Source organism: Leptidea sinapis, chromosome 38 (genome assembly GCF_905404315.1).
Source record: "Leptidea sinapis chromosome 38, ilLepSina1.1, whole genome shotgun sequence".
NCBI lineage: Eukaryota > Metazoa > Arthropoda > Insecta > Lepidoptera > Pieridae > Leptidea > Leptidea sinapis.
This window is the reverse complement of record NC_066302.1, coordinates 7,324,567-7,341,029: the sequence shown is the minus strand read 5'-3', so window position 1 is coordinate 7,341,029 and position 16,463 is coordinate 7,324,567. Positions and strand designations below refer to the sequence as shown.

General features: G+C 35.6%; 1 protein-coding gene across 1 annotated transcript; it reads left to right on the top strand.

Moving 5' to 3' along the window:
- Positions 1-10,852: 10,852 nt before the first annotated feature.
- On the top strand, positions 10,853-16,463 carry LOC126975956 (THO complex subunit 5 homolog). Its single transcript, XM_050824082.1, has 5 exons — positions 10,853-11,101; positions 11,173-11,310; positions 11,581-11,871; positions 12,833-13,172; positions 15,212-16,463. The coding sequence occupies exons 1-5, from the start codon at positions 11,006-11,008 to the stop codon at positions 16,414-16,416; spliced, it is 2,070 nt and encodes a 689-aa protein (XP_050680039.1). The 5' UTR covers positions 10,853-11,005; the 3' UTR covers positions 16,417-16,463.

Genomic DNA, 16,463 nt, shown 5'->3' with positions numbered 1-16,463 from the left:
GAAAAAAGTATTGTCTGATGCCAGGTCAAACGCCGCAACAGTGTCCTAAAGTAGAGCTCAGCAATAAAAAGATAATGCCAACGGTTTGGTGGTCTCAGCATGGTGTTATTCACCATAACTTTCTCCGATCTGGTCAAGCAATAAAGGCAGATTTCTACTGCGCCGGAGCTGCAACTTCGGAGTTCGGCGCAGTAGATATCTGCCGTCGCCGGACAATGATAGCAAAACTAGGAGTGAAACAGCCTCGACTCGACTCGACTCATGAATCGATCTTCACCATCTATCAGTTCTATCGCAAAGGTATAAATGACCTTTCTAATACCTAGGTAACACTTAAAATGTTTAGAAAATGAAAAACGGCTTAATGTAGAAAGTTGCCAATAGTTTTATTGTTTTTCGAAGTAATCTCCGTTCCTCTCTACACATCGTTGCATTCGATGGAACCACTGAGAAAAGCAGTGGGCCCATCCTTCCTTTGGGGTCTCTTCTATGGCATTTTCGCACGCTTTCACCGCATCTTCAGGGCTCGTAATGCGAATACCTCGAATTTTATCTTTAGTTTTTGGGAGTAAATAAAAGTAGCAGGGCGTTCGGTCAGGACTGTATGGCGGATGACTCATTATCTCGAACCTGCTATAGTCAAATATTCAACAGTCCATTTTGCGGAGAGCGCTGAAGCATTGTCGTGGTGAAGGAGGATCCTGCTTCTAGGGTGCTGCAGTCGATTTTTTTTTCCAAGACAACATAGCGATTGACATACCAGTCTGCAGAAACTGTCCTTCCATCTTCTAGCACAACTGTCACGAAATGACCTTTCCGACCAAAGAATGAAGCAGTCATCTTTTTTCCTTGACTTCTTCCTTTCTTTCCTTAGTTGATCGATTCTCGAAAGGCAACACCCACTGAGCTGATTGTCTTTTGTTTTCGGGTTCGTAGCAATATATCCAGCTTTCATCACCTGATACAGCATTTGAGTCACCACCGTTGAACTTATCTAACATTTGGTGACACCAGTCACAAAATCAAATGACAAATGAATGCAATACACTACATTAGGTTACCAAAGAGTTCGAAATTGAAATTCAAAAAAGTTTTCATTAGCAATGTTTCCAACTGGCCAGTTCTAAACATTTTTAGTGTTACCCACGTAGATGGCGAAATGTATAGATAATAATGGTAAATAAATATGTTAAATTAAAAAAACGAACTTAAAATTTTCAGTACAAGTCAGCAATTTCATAATTTAACCAAATTAGTAAAACGGTAAGGTGAACTGAGGGAAATGCGTCAATGGGGTATATGCTGCTTTTTGCCATTTCTCAAAAACTAATTGAAATGTAACAACTTCATCTATCTAGAGGTTTGCTAAATATTATATTCTTGATAATGTTATGTATGTTCATAGGCACATAAGTGAATTTGCTTGAAACTGTCATAACCATAATGTTAACACCAGGAACAGACATAAGTTTATAATGCCTACTACTCGGCTAAGTCGAGTTAGCAAGTATTTTGTGGGGCGATGTATATGCTTTTACAACAGGATCCCAGAAAAAGTTCAAAACAAAAGTATTACGTTATTCAAAAGAATTGTTAAAAAACGTTTGTGTGGTAAAGGTTCCTATAACATAAATGACTTTCTTAATGATACCACATATTGGGAATGTAGCGACCACCCTCAGGCTATTAAATAATAAGTTTAATTGCACAATGTTACTTTGTTTTTACTTTAATTGTACAACATATTATTTGATGAAAAAAAAAGCTCGCTGAGTTTGTTGCGTCCGTGCTTCTCAGGCCTGAGGCATTCATTTTGGAATGGGTGGTAGTTTTTTGACTTTGAATTTACATCCTATGATGAATAAAAATATTTGAATTTGATCGCGTTGTACGTCGGAAAATTGACAAATCTACCATTTTAAAAATTACTTATTTTTGCGCGAGAGGAGCGTGCATCGATAAAAATCTATGGTTTCTGATTGATTTTTTATAAGATTTTATATACCAAATACGCAGTAAATGTAACGTAGGACGTCTGTAAACGTAGTTATTTTAATTCTAAACATCGTAATAGTTGAGGCATGATGATTGTAAATTTTAGGTTATGACAAGAAATTTTGGGCTATATGCGTCTGTTTTTTTTTGGGTAAATGCGTCTGTGTAAAGCATTTACCCCGATATCATGCGTGCTCAACCTTTTTAAAAGTCAATACTTGTGTAGTTTTTATTTGTTTCATATGTTTCTGTAAGAAACGTTTTGCAGTGCAGATGTAGAAATCATCGTTTTTTCAAATACTTCACCAAATTTTTATTTTGACTTAAGATATACGAGTAGATAATTTTAAAATTAAAGATTACAATGGTGATATAAACCTATTTGGATATAGATTAATCTTCGACAAACTATGATTTCAAGATTACACAAATCACCGACTTGGCCATGGCATAGAACCCACTTCGTTCAATCCAGCAAATATTTTGGATGTGGTGAATCCCAAAACGAGGAAACACTTAGCCCTCGTCATTTTATTTAAACTGTGAACATGGGTTGTAAAGGTTCTATTGAGAAGCTTAATTTTACGCTGTCAGTATTGTGATGGGTACTTTTTATTTAAAGAATTGACACTTAATTAATGTGTTCGTTTAGGTCATTATGTAAAAATACTTTATAAATATTAAAATTATATTATATAAAAATGCTATATTTTTGATAATCATTCTTATTCAATGATATTCTGCTTGCTTTAGCTCAATTTTTAATATGAGTATATATTATTCTTTGTTTTACATACCTTCTTAAGAAAATATTGAGAGCACCTGGATTGATGGGATTGATGGTCGGGTAAATGCGTCATAGAGAAATGTAATGCATTTTCCCCATGTAAATTGAAATGCCTCTAGTAGACTAATTTTTTGCTCTTTTTTAACATAAGGACGTATATTTGAAGTCTGAATTTAAAAAAAGACCTACTAAAGATCGTTTCAACCTTAAAAATATCTGATTTGAAAGTTATTCATAGTAGACGCATTTACCCAAAATGGAGTAAATGCGTCAAAAATCTACATTTAAAAAAACCCTCAAAAACTTTTTTATGCGATACCCTTGGAGATGACCTTGTAAACCTTGTGACCTACTAAATCTTGAACATTATTCGTTAGAAAACAAAGTTTTGTTGAGATTTTAAGAATGACTGAAGAGTTTAATTTTTATGAGCCATTAAAATCAACAAACGAAAAATGTGACGCATTTCCTTCAGTTGACCTTAAAAAAATTTATAACAAAAAACAACCGACTTCAAAACCACTATTCCAAAACAATAGATATACTTTGCACTAAGAAGTATAAAAATATGTGCGTATTTTTATACAATCTAATTCTAGTTACGATTATTGTTATTTTTGGAATCGGTGTCTTTCCACCGCGACCCGCTCTCGCCTCTCGCCTCCTCACGACTCAAGCACCTCTCAACAAACCTATCCTGGATGACACCGACTCCAAAAATAACAATAATTGTAACTAGAACTAGATTAATTAATTAGATTGTATAATATACGCAATCATTTATTATATCTATTGTTTTGGAATAGTGTTTTTGAAGTCGGTTGTTTTTTTGTTTTTTTGTTATTTTTTTATTTTATTTTTAGTGAATTTGAAGTACACTAACTAACAGTTTGTCTAAATATGTGTAGATATACTAAGTATTTCAATGCAGCAATAAACGTTAGTGCTTTGCAATTTGAATACAGACAGTTAGAAATTCTGTCACAGATTGCACCCTTGCTGTAAGTCGTTAAGTGGTCCCATTGATCATCATATTCGATTAGGACAATTACTTGACCATAACCATGTTATGGTAGATGACTTGAATATCCGGATAGCATAAAAAAGGTTCGGCCGAGTATCGTTAATTTGCTCCTAAGAATTGAAGAGTTCCGTTACTTTGTCATAGATTCCGTAATCAGAACCTAACCAAACTCTCACCAAATTATCTTTGAAGTATATCCAATACAACATCATCGAAATCGGTTGGCGCGACATCGAGTTATTCGTAAATTTATCATCCACTTTGCTTTACGTATATATAGCAAATTTAAGACTTTTATGGTTTTCTCATGGGAATCCATGTCATCCACTGTCAGAATTGGACCAAATTACAATGGGACCACACGGGAAGCACCAGCTTTCAAATAAAAAAAGAATTATCCAAATCGGTTCACCCAGTCGAAAGTTTAGAGGTAATAAACATAAAAAAAAACATACTGACGAATTGAGAATCTCCTCCTTTTTTGAAGTCGGTTAAAAAATGTCACGTGAAGCTATACTTTGGTATTTATTCTATTTCTTTCTACGTGGACAAAACAAAATAATGATTTATTACAATTGGCAATTTATATAATTATATTATAAATATTATATTTAATTAAAATTATAGTACTTATAGTAAGTATTAAGAATAAAGCATAACATCAAACTCAATACTTCGTCACCGTGGACTTAATCTTCCTTGGCATATTATTATTAAAACGAAACATATTGTCTCTATTTGTCTGTTAGTATGACAATTAACACCATTGTTTAAGTGTTTGGTAATTGTGCACATTGAAGACTGCATTCCCAGAACACTATTTTTGCTGAATACAACCTGCATACCCACTTGAAGCCGCAATCAACGCCAATATGACTAGACAATATCCGTAGAAGACTGCTCTGCTTACTAGACTGACTGCTCTCAGAATGTCTTTTATATTCGTCGTAATGTTATCGATATGCCTAACAGAATCCATCTATAACGGTGTCTAGCAAAATCATTACAATACTTTGCTGCACCATATGCATCATGTCTGTGATTCATATGCAACACCATATGAATCACAGGAGCGTTGCCGGCCTTTAAGGATGGTACACGCTTTTTTGTTGTACGTGGAAGAAAGTTACTTGAAAACTGCACTGTGGACGAACGCCATACTAATTTGTGGCGTGTCGAAGATGGTATTCGACGGCAGGAATCAGGTCTTCGGAACACTCCCCATGATAAATGCACAGAGCACTGGGTCCCTGATAATTCAAGCAGCTCTGCGTTGCAGGCGGTAAAATGGTTCGATACTGGGGTGCACCAGAACAGAGATAACAGCATTACTCCATATGTGGCCGGAACTGCGCTTTGTAGATTGAAGTATTGCCGTGCTCTATATATGACTTCTTCGACGCTAATTTGGCTTTGCCATCCAGATGACCACGAAATTGGCAATCGCTCGAGATTGCGAGAACCAATGTTTCGATACTAACGGAGGTGTTGTCGAAGAGCGGTGATACGACAAATGGGGTTTTTTCTAGTTTACATGCTTCGAATCTCCGAATTGAAATCTCCGAAAAATTGCTCGGAATCTACTGTACCAAATCAATTGATATTTGGTAGGCTGGTGTAATTCACAGATGTACAAAGTAAATAAATGTTATTCTAATACGCTTTTATTAGCTTCATACGTATGATAGAATGTAACGGAATCTTTGAACATGATTTTGACCCGCTTCAAAACGTCACGCGTCGGATTAACTCGAAATTTTGCGTACTAATTAAGCCGATGACAATTCAATATAGCAAAGTGGTGCTATTCAGGATATTATAAAAATAACCCTTCGACTCATATCTGTTCATAAAATATTTATAACTATTGATACCTACCATGCACCCCGCGCTTTTTTTTATTTTTTCTTACACTATTTTTTAGTGGAATTTTCTATAAAAGCGTAATTTTTTAGTTTTTTTTAACTATTATTTATTTTAAATACGGGTCAATTTTCGGGGGACAAATTAGGAAATTAAAATAAAAGTTTTTCAAACCTTGCTGTGTCACATATATCAAATTTAAGTGCATAGGCCATAATTTGTAATTGTTATTACTGTACAATAAATAGTTCCGATTTTATTCATGAAAGAAGACGAATATTGAGCATTCCTGTAATATTAAAAAATATATATATAAATATAGGTAGTTCATTGCTTGTAGATAACAGGAAAACCTATAAGAATTCTATCAATTAGTTCTTCACAAAGAAATACTAGATTCAAAAGTCACACTCACTGGGTCGGTTTTTTTATTTGGCATGCATTCACGATTTAAATACACAGCCAATAATTACATTTTACATACAACTTGTGCAGGAAATAATCATGAGTACCATAGCATTATATCCGGAATTTTTTAAGATATCCTAAAGTTGATTACGAATATAATGCGAAGATGCGGGATGAACATGATCCGTTTTCGAATTATAACAGGACACAAATGACATATCATTAAGGTGTAAACTGTTTGTATAGTAACAAAGGTATTATGTATATATTTATAATGTACGATCGTAAGTACGTATTTCTTAAACTGGTAGGTACGTCTGTTTTGTTTGAGCTCATGCTTACATTTCGCATGCATTGCTGCTATCTGGCCCGGTGGGTAGACAAAATAAACTGGCACGACAATGTTCAATTTTAATAGGGCCTGCGAAGGTAAGCTGCTAGAACCACACATACCAAAGTTGGTAAAAAATCTATGATTAGAACATGTTCGCAATAAATAGGCGACACAAGAGGGAAGAGGTCCTGTGGTGGGGGCAGGGGAGTCTCGCCGGCGATCAGCGAACGTGAATACCGGCAAAGAAGGCGGGGTTAGCAGTTCTGAACAATTAAATCATATTACTTTAATAATAAAATAACAATTTGAAATTAATCTGCCTGTTAATTAATTATAAATTATTTCGACTAAGTAACTCAATTATCAAATTTATAATAGAAATCTATGATATTCAAATTTAAAAGGGCTGTATAAAAAAGGTACGTATTAAAAAGTCCCAATGTTAACGTGTGTCTTGATTTGTTGATATTAGTGAAGCTACGAACAAAATATAAGATTGATCGAAGGTTGAAGTCGATACCTGTGTAAATCACGCTAGTAGGGAACATATTCTACTTACGCCAGGCGGCGCTACAAGTGGATTTCCCATACTATAATACTTTTAGATATGTGATGGATTGGTATCAAAAATGTCGCCGTTAAATAGGAAAGAACAACACCGGAAATTACTAATTGAGGTATGAGCCAGGTTACCAGTTGCCGCCAAATAAAAAAGGAATTTAAAATAATTGTTTCTTTTTTGGGAGAGACAAACAAACGAGCCTCCAGCAGTACCAGAAGAGCGTAGCAGGAGAATTAGCAAGGCGTACATACTTATCCGATTTTTTTGAAGGTGAAGCCATGTGTTATAGTCCTGAAAACATCTTCCAAGGAAGCTCATTCCGGAGCTTGGTTGTACGTGGTAGAAAGTTCCTTGAAAACCGCACTGTGGAGGGACGCCATAAGTCCAGATGCTGAGGAGATATCAAAAGCAGCAGAATACTCCCCATGTTAAATGCGGTAGAATACACACAATGGAATATGAAGCGATATTTCTACATACGCGAAGTGATAAGCCCTTCACTTAGCACTGGTTCAATTCGTGTCTGTGCGTTGCACGCGGTCCAATATGGTTCAAGCTGATTCTGGGGTGCACCAGAAAGATTTCTTATTATTTTGAGAATGCTGTTAAGTACTTAATTATAAATTAAAAAGCGGCCAAGTGCGAAAATATTTAAAAAATGCCGTCGTGCGTTGTGAAAAAGTGTAACAACTATACTATATAAGTATTTGTGGCTATATATGATTATTTAACAGAGAAATAGTTGTGTAACTTGTATCCCCCGTAACCGCACACACACTAGCATAACGGTGCTTCACTTGCTTATTAGCAGTAGTGATATTTCACGGCACGGAGTCCTTCTTTTTTTACTCGTCCGTGTATTAATATTATTTTATCAAGTGAGATTTTATATATTTTACACAGAATGCTGTAATGTTATGTTTTGATATTATTATTCATCAGAAAATAAACCCTTACTTTACAGGTCAAGTCATTATCAGGTTCTTGATTTTCTCTTTTATCCATATTTTTGATCCAGCCGTTCACAGATCATTGGGTCCCCGACAATTCGAGCTGCTCTACGTTGCACGCGGTCAAATGGGTCGAGCTGATACTTGGGTGCGCCAGACCAGAGATGACAGCAATACTCCATGTGTGGCCGGACCTGTGCTTTGTAGAGTGCTAGAATGTGGGCCGGTTTGAAGTATTGCCGTGCTCTATTAATTACGCCCAGCTTCTTCAATTTGGCTTTGCCCTCCAGATGGCCACGGAATTGGCAATCGCTCGAGATTTCAAGATCCAGTATTCCAATACTAGGCGAGGCTTTAAGGGAAGTGTTCCCGAAGAGCGGTTATATGGCAAATGGGGTTTTTTTAGTGGTCAACGCGCAAACTTGAGTCTCCTGGGGGTTAAATTGGACAAGGTTCAATTTACCCCATTCCGCGACCTTCTCAAGAGAGGACTCGATAGAAGACACAAGTTTTTGCCGGCTCTGGTTAACGATTTCCCGAGAGAGACCTGCATGGCCCGTGTATACGGAATCACCAGTGCTGTCGTCAGCATATGAATGATATGTTGGACACCTCCAACATACATTGCTATGCAAACGCGTGGGAGATAGCACACAGCCTTGGGGCACTCCAGCGTTCACGGACTTCGGGTTCGAGCAATAACGGTCGACATCGACCTCTATGCTGCGCCCAGTGAGGAAGATGGAGGTCCACTTGCATAAGCTCTCGGGAAGCCCAAACGAAGGAAGTTTTGAGAGGAGCGCCTTGTGCCATACACGATCAAAGACCTTCGCTATAGCCAGGCTAACTGCCAGGCCTTCCCCCTTGCTTTCAATAGCCGCCGCCCATCTATGTGACGGCTGGTTGAAGTTACCAAGAGCAGCTTTCGACAACGACCAGAACTTGCGTGTTCCGGTCGGGTAACTGCAAAGCTGCTCGCCGATTTTGACGACGTGCTTTGACTTCGCACGGGCGATTTGCCGCTTAAAGAATCTGGAGGCACGGTTATATTTCCTATTTAGAACTTTGCAGCTCGGATCCTTTGAGCCCAGCGCCACAACCCATATGCTTGTTTTTTGCAATCATATGCTGCTTTAACTAATTTATCACATCGGCTACTGCAACGGCGCAGGCACTAGGATCATCCGAAGGGAAACAAACCTCGCCCCAAGGGTAGGATGCAAAAAAGGAACGCATTCTATTCCAATCTGCTGACTTGTAGTGCCAAACGCGGCGGATCGCTGGTGGTCTGCGACGTTGGCGTCGGATAGGCATTATACTCCTGACCAGGCAATGGTTGGACGTTCCGAGAGGGGCGTTGACAGAGCTCTGTTAACTATCGGGATGTGTAGTCAGCAGAAGATCCAATAAGGACGGCATGTGGCTATCCACATCCGGGAGCCGCGACTGAACCAATTAGGACAGACCATACGCCAAAGCGAAACTATGCACAAATCGCACTGTGTAGTCTGTGGTACTTAAATAAAATAATTGATAATAAGAAATTGAAGGTTAAATTATTAGTAGCACATATCAATTTGATGTTGATATTGAATATTAACAAATATGGCTGTATGGGCTCGAACCCTTTGCCTGTCCTAATAATGGGCGAAGAAAGGAAGCGAATGTCGCAAATGTCAGAAAATTTCTGAAAACTATTATATTATTTATTGCAATGGTAGTAATAAATAACTAACTTATACACCTGGAGATTAAAAATAAAATATTACTGAACAATTTGAAATATTTTTTAAAACCATTAAATTATATTGGCTTAAAAAGTTCTTACAATTGACTTTTGTACTGAGCGTTACTTCCGTCAGAAAAAATTCTGAGTTACCCCCAAGTCGCGCCTAAAGAATTTTTACTTCAAAAAATAATATTTCAACCTCAATATCATTTTTGAAGACTTATCTAATATACCCTACACGTATGGGTTTGATGAAAAAAAATGTAGAGTTTCAGTTCTAAGTATGGGGAGCCCCCAAAATATATTGTTTTTTCTATTTTTGTGTGAAAATCTTAATTTGGTTCACAGAATACATCTACTTATCAAGTTTTAACAGTATAATTCTTATAGTTTCGGAAAAAAGTGGGTGTGACATACAGGCGGACGGACAGACAGATAGACATGACGAATCTATAAGGGTTTATTGCATTTGGCTATGGAATCCTAATAATATAAGTGGATTTCTTCGCAAGTGTTGAAAAATGTCGTATAAAGAGCTTGCGTAAAGTGTTAGTATTAGTGTAGTCTAGCCTATTCTGAAGTTATTTTATCATAAGAGGAACTCGTTTCTGTTTTAATTTTAAAAGTTCCTGTAAAGCACTTCTGGAATTACAAAAAAATAATTATTAAGTACCTATAAATATATATATGTTAAAGTAAAACAAATTCTAATGCTCACTTTTGTAACTAAGTAAATCCTACTAATAGCAGTTACTGTTTTCCATTAACAAATTACCTACTTGGGTATATCGATCGAAATTTGTCGTCGTATTTCCAGACAGAACTGGAAGCGAACAGAAGTGGGAAAATGGTAATATGGATACTTTAAACACTTGCGGAACATATTTTATAAAACGCTTATACCTTTAAACACTAGTGGAATCTATTATCCTATACAGTATATGTGTGTATAAATGTCCTCTATAGGTCCTAAATAAAAGGTTTCGATTTCGTTTGGGTATATCCCGCTATTTAAGTTGCTGATGTGTTTATTTTTCCTGTTAATACTTACCATATTTATTAAGCTATTATTTATCCGTCTCGCTTTAATATTATTCATATTTGTAAGCGAAACCAACTTAGATAGAGAAACCTCCGAGCTGCCTCCGAAGTCCGTATCCCGAGCCATAAGGATTTAAAAAAAATGAATATTATTATTTTTTGGTGTTTTGATATTTTAATTTTTATGTCTTGTGTTGTATTTGAGGTTAAATTGATTTGTTATTGTTTTAAATTGAATAAATACACCAACTACTACGATTACTTATGTTGTATAAGTTTTAATGAATGAATATAAATACATCCTAATAAAAAATGGGTAAATCTGAAGACACATCTACTAAAAAGCGGCGCAAATTAAACACAAGCTCTTCCAGCGATACTAAATTATCACCAGTTGATATATACAAGGTAGACTTCATATTGTTAATTTATCAGCTTTTAAATTATTAAGTATCTCATATGTTGCTTTTTAATTCCAGAAAGTAGTCGAATTTGAAGAATCAGAGTCGAAACTAAGATCCGCTGAGAAAGATTCTACCCTATTCCGGAAAATATCACAGGATGTACGACAGTTGTTTTCTGATATAGCAGAGTTAAAAGCCAAAGGCACAGAAGAGGTACCTACCTATTTTTATTTATACATATTAATTTAGTCTGATCCATGCATGATGCCAAATATCTTTCTTATAGTCTTTTTTATTTAATACCAACATTAATGATGAGCTTCCTTCTATAGTTTCCAAGTCTGTTGTTACCAATTGCTTGACTATAAGGCATTTTTTTAAATTCCAATGTATGTGTATGAATTCTGTATAATTCATGTTCATTTTATTATATTGACTAAAATGTATAAAATAACACAATATAAATTATTGATTTGCTTTCAGGCCAAAGAAAAAATTAAAACAAAAAGAATAGAAGCATCCTTGCAATTGGTTGCACTAAAAAAATTAAATCGGTTAGAGAAAGTCCGCACACGGACAGGAAGAGAGGCCCTACATAAAGAGAAACAAAGAGTAGACTCAACACATTTGCTTCTACAGAATCTTTTGTATGAAGCAGACCATTTAAACAAAGAAGTCACTAAATGTTTGCAGTTTAAATCTAAAGATGAAGAAATAGAACTTGTACCACTTGAAGATTTCTATAAATATGCACCTCCAGAAGTGATAAGACCTGTAAGTCATATATTCATGTTTTTAACATAAATAAACTCTATCCGCTTGAATGCCAACCTGTGTAGTATATATATCTATGTTTGCTAGGAGGGTACAACTTACTACAACAACAAAAAATTTCCTTCAACTGTATTAGATGGAAGGCGGGGAAGATTGTTTTTTTTAATGGGTCGAAAATTACCCCTAGGGCAAATGTGTTACCCATGGGTCGTTTTTGACCCATCATACTTATACTTAGGGTCAAGTCAATTACTGTTTATGAATCCAATTCAACATTTCAAGAATGAAAGAATATTACTGACATTTCTCTCAGCAATGATGCACTTTTTTGCTATAACAAATCAAGTCCTAACTTGCACTGACATGACCACTCTCAAAATTACCGACCAAACTAAGTTAGCTATTTTTTTTCAAGAGATAATACTATTTAGATCTGATAAATAGCGCTAAATGTCACAAACGACCTATTTCGTTCACTAATTTACACATTATTTGATACCTATTTTTCGGGACAAAAATGACCCACTGGGCATATATTGGTTAATACAACAATAAAAAAACAAAAAACAAAATACAGGTCACAGATATTGTAAATATATTTAATATGCCAATTCTCTAAAAACTTGTTGGTACATGCTAGGTACCTAGCAAAGTAACAAGACTTTAATATTAAAATAACTTGGATTTTCAATTTTGTTTTTTTAAAGATATTATTAAACATTGATTACTAAAGAAATATTTTCTTATATATGTATGTATACATTTAAATGCAATTTTACACCCCCACACTCAAATTCGTCTTCACATTTATCACTCTAGCATTATCTCAAATAGATATTAATGTCATAAATTAGCTTTAAAATCAAATTTAATTGGCACTACACCACAAAAAAGGGTGTGTTTTTTTTATGGGTAATATGAAATGTTCGCGAGTAATACTTGAAAATTTTATTACTTTTAGGAGATAACAAAAACAGATGAGCATCAACTGCAGTTGGCTAGACTGGAGTGGGAACTGCGTCAGCGCAGAGAGTTAGCGGGTGCATGCAATGAGCTAATAGCCTCCAAAGAACGTGTTGGTGCAGCGATAGCAGCTGCCAGGTCGAGATTAGATGCTCTTGTGCCTCATCTTAGAGATGTTCTGAAAGCTACAAAACCATTACAGGAATGTTTAGCTTTAAAATTGGATGAAAAGAGGGAGGAAACAAAATTAGCATCACTTCTTCCACCACCATTATTCTTGCTCTATGCCAATGCTAGTGCATATTCAGATGCTTTGGGGACCAATGTTATAACAGTGGGTAAGTTCTTAGGCACCTAAGTAAACTTCAATTAAAAGAAAACTATAAAAATATGTAATCACATAAGAATTATACAATGTTGAAATGACTTACTTTTTAATCAGCATTTTCAAACTCTTGATAAGTGGAACTTTCCTTCCACAGAAACTTCGACTGGGTGAACCGATTTTGATAATCCTTTTTTTATTTGAAAGATGGTGCTTCCCGTGTCGTCCCATTGCAATTTGATCCAGATCTTATAATGGCATCCATGAGAAAACCATAAAAGTCTTAAAATTTCTATAAGTATGTGCGCAACAAATTGCCGAATAACTAAATATCGCGCCAATCTATTTCGATGATTCTTTTTTATTGGAAAGGATATACTTCAAAATTTTGATGAGAGTTTGGTTAGGTTCTGATTATGGGATACATGACAAAGTAGCGGAACTCTTCAATTCTTAGGAGCAAACAAACAACCGACTTCAAAAGAAAAAAACCATTCCAATACATAGATATAATATTCACTAAAAAGTAAAATAAATACGTATTTTATACAAAATAATTTATCTAATTCTAGTTACAATTACGGTTATTTTTGGAGTCGGTGTCAGCCAACGTAGGTTTTTAACTACATACATAGCTATAGGTGAGATGTGCTTGTGTCGCACGAGCAAAGTGACAGTGCGAAAGGCCGAGGATGAGACCGCAGCGGGAGGACACCGATTCCAAAAATAACAATAATTGTTACTAGAATTAGAATAAAAGTGCATATTATATCTATTGTTTTGGAATATTTTTTTGAAGCCGGTTGTGGTTTTTGTTAAAAGTTGTCAGTTGTCGCATTCATATTTAACGTACATGTGACGTTATTCCCATTATATATTCGACGTTTTATAAGATCGGCAACTTTTCCACTGTAGAAATCTACGATTAAATTCTCTATAAATTAAAGTCAAAACGTGCCTGAAATAATTGTACCTATGCTCCAACACATCTTCATTTTACATGAACCTGTACACAATTACTGACTTGCCGAGTCCCTATTTCATCTTGTACGATCTTGTGCACTCAGATCAAATAAAAAACTCAACCAGTCGATAAGACTGGTTGAGTTTTTTAAAAGTCAAACTAAATAAAATATTAGTAATTCTTATAACAATCTGGTGCACGTAACACAACTTATACAGTAATTAGAAAGTTTCAAATAAGACCATGTTAATTGTATTAATTAATAAGTGGTCGATTTTTAGACCTCGTCGACCCACAGTTTTCCTTTATGTCGAACTTTAGGAAACAGATTTAGATGACAAGGAGTCGATAGAGACCTTTGGATTCCGATTAGCATGCTGATAATTATAATCGTTGTTTGACATAATATACCTACATAATAGCTTTAAGGATAAATGTATACACTTTTATAATAAAGTCCCAGCCACTGTTCAGGCTTTATCTATAAATAAATTTAAATGTTTTATTAAAAAATTGCTCCGTCGTAAATCCTACTACTCCACAGCTAGTCCTACTCCCAGGCTGTCTGATCTAAGTGATCAGACAGCCTGGGACTAGATTATGATTCTTTTATAGCAATAGCAATGACTAAGCTCAAAAAAAGAATCCTGGGAGAGTTTCTGGCGCCGCATCTTCTCTCTCAGAGCGCCATTTGTTTCCGAAGCGGTGGTAATGTTAGAAATGACATCAAAAATAATTCTAACGAAATCAAATTTGAAAATAAATGCCTTTTATAATAGTTGTTGTATAAGAATCATAATTAACTACAGTCATTCAATTTGGTGAATTCGTGTTTGAATGAAGAATGAGAAATCTCTCACGAACTTAATGCACAGCTACGAGTTTTATTTATGATAACTTAAATTATTAGTAGTATCTAGTATATTAGAAATGACATGAAAAAGAATTCTAAAGGAATCAACTTTGAGAAAATAAATGCCTTTTAATAAATTGGTTCAACTTAGTAAACAATTCGTAATAAAAATAATATGACCCTACTAATGCGATTGAATGTTCTTCATTCTAATGTTAAACTTTATATTCCCAAGGTATATCTGGAGATGAAGATGAGGCAAGGAGAATGGATCAGACATGTAATGCTGAAAGGGAGGTAGTGGCCTCAAATGATTCAGATTCTGATCCGGATGCGAATGACGAAGAACATAGGGAGAAAAAGAAAAGGCATCATAGAGCCCCAAAAATATCGAAGGAAGAAAAAGCTGAGGCAAAGAAGAGAGAAGCTTTAAAGAAACACCCACTTAGTGTACTGATGACGGTTAAGATAGCAGATGAAACTGCAGTGAATTTAACATTCTTGTACCTTCTGCATCTTAAAATTATTGTTGTCAAAGTTACAATGACTTATCCTAACACAATTACTGGAGTTACTGCTGCCGATGTATTAACAGGGGATTGTGTTTTAAATGAATTGTACCTAGGTGACACTGGGAATGATTCACCACATATAGCTACTTCTTATTTACTTAAAGCTGCAGGCATTTCTGATAATTTTCGTAAATTTATACCTGAAATTGGTCGACCATATATATGGGCACAAAGAATGTGTGGACTAGACTTTATGGCATTGGTCGCTGATGAACACAAAACAGCTAAAAATATACAACCATGCTCAAGTCTCAGTATTGCAACTGTAGAAAATTTCATATTCACTCTACAGAATAGGTTAAAAGCTAGAGTGAAGTTGATGAAGGAATTGCAAGACCTTGAAAGTGGAAGAATAGTGCAACCAAAGGAAATGTCCACTGTCAAATTATCAGGCTCTTTGACACAGTGGCAGTCTATAACTTGGGCGGAATATTCTCAAGCACCCTCTACTGCCTTTCTCATATCGGAAGGCTTGGTTTCACCTGATTATATGTTATATCGGGCAATAATAACTCGCCAGTCAGCAAAACTTGTCGCATTAGTTGCTCTCAGCTGCGACTATCCTAAGCAAGCTCCCATATTCTCCCTTACATTACATTGGAATGGAACACATCACTGCGGAACCAGTGATGATATTAGAGACATAGAAAGAGTTATTAATACAGATTGGCATAGTGAGAACTCTAATCCTGTCACGCTTTCAATCCAAATGGCTAAGCTGTTGACTTGTCTGGACATTCTCTTGGAAACAATGGGATCATCTGAATTTTCACCGGACAAAGTAATGCTCGAGCCAGTGCTCGGCAGAACTAGAATGAGACCCTACAAGTTTATTAAAAATGGAACTGGAATGTTTGTTCAATTTTAAACTGAATCTGTTAGAGCTTTTTCGAATAAAACATTTTTCAGACTGAA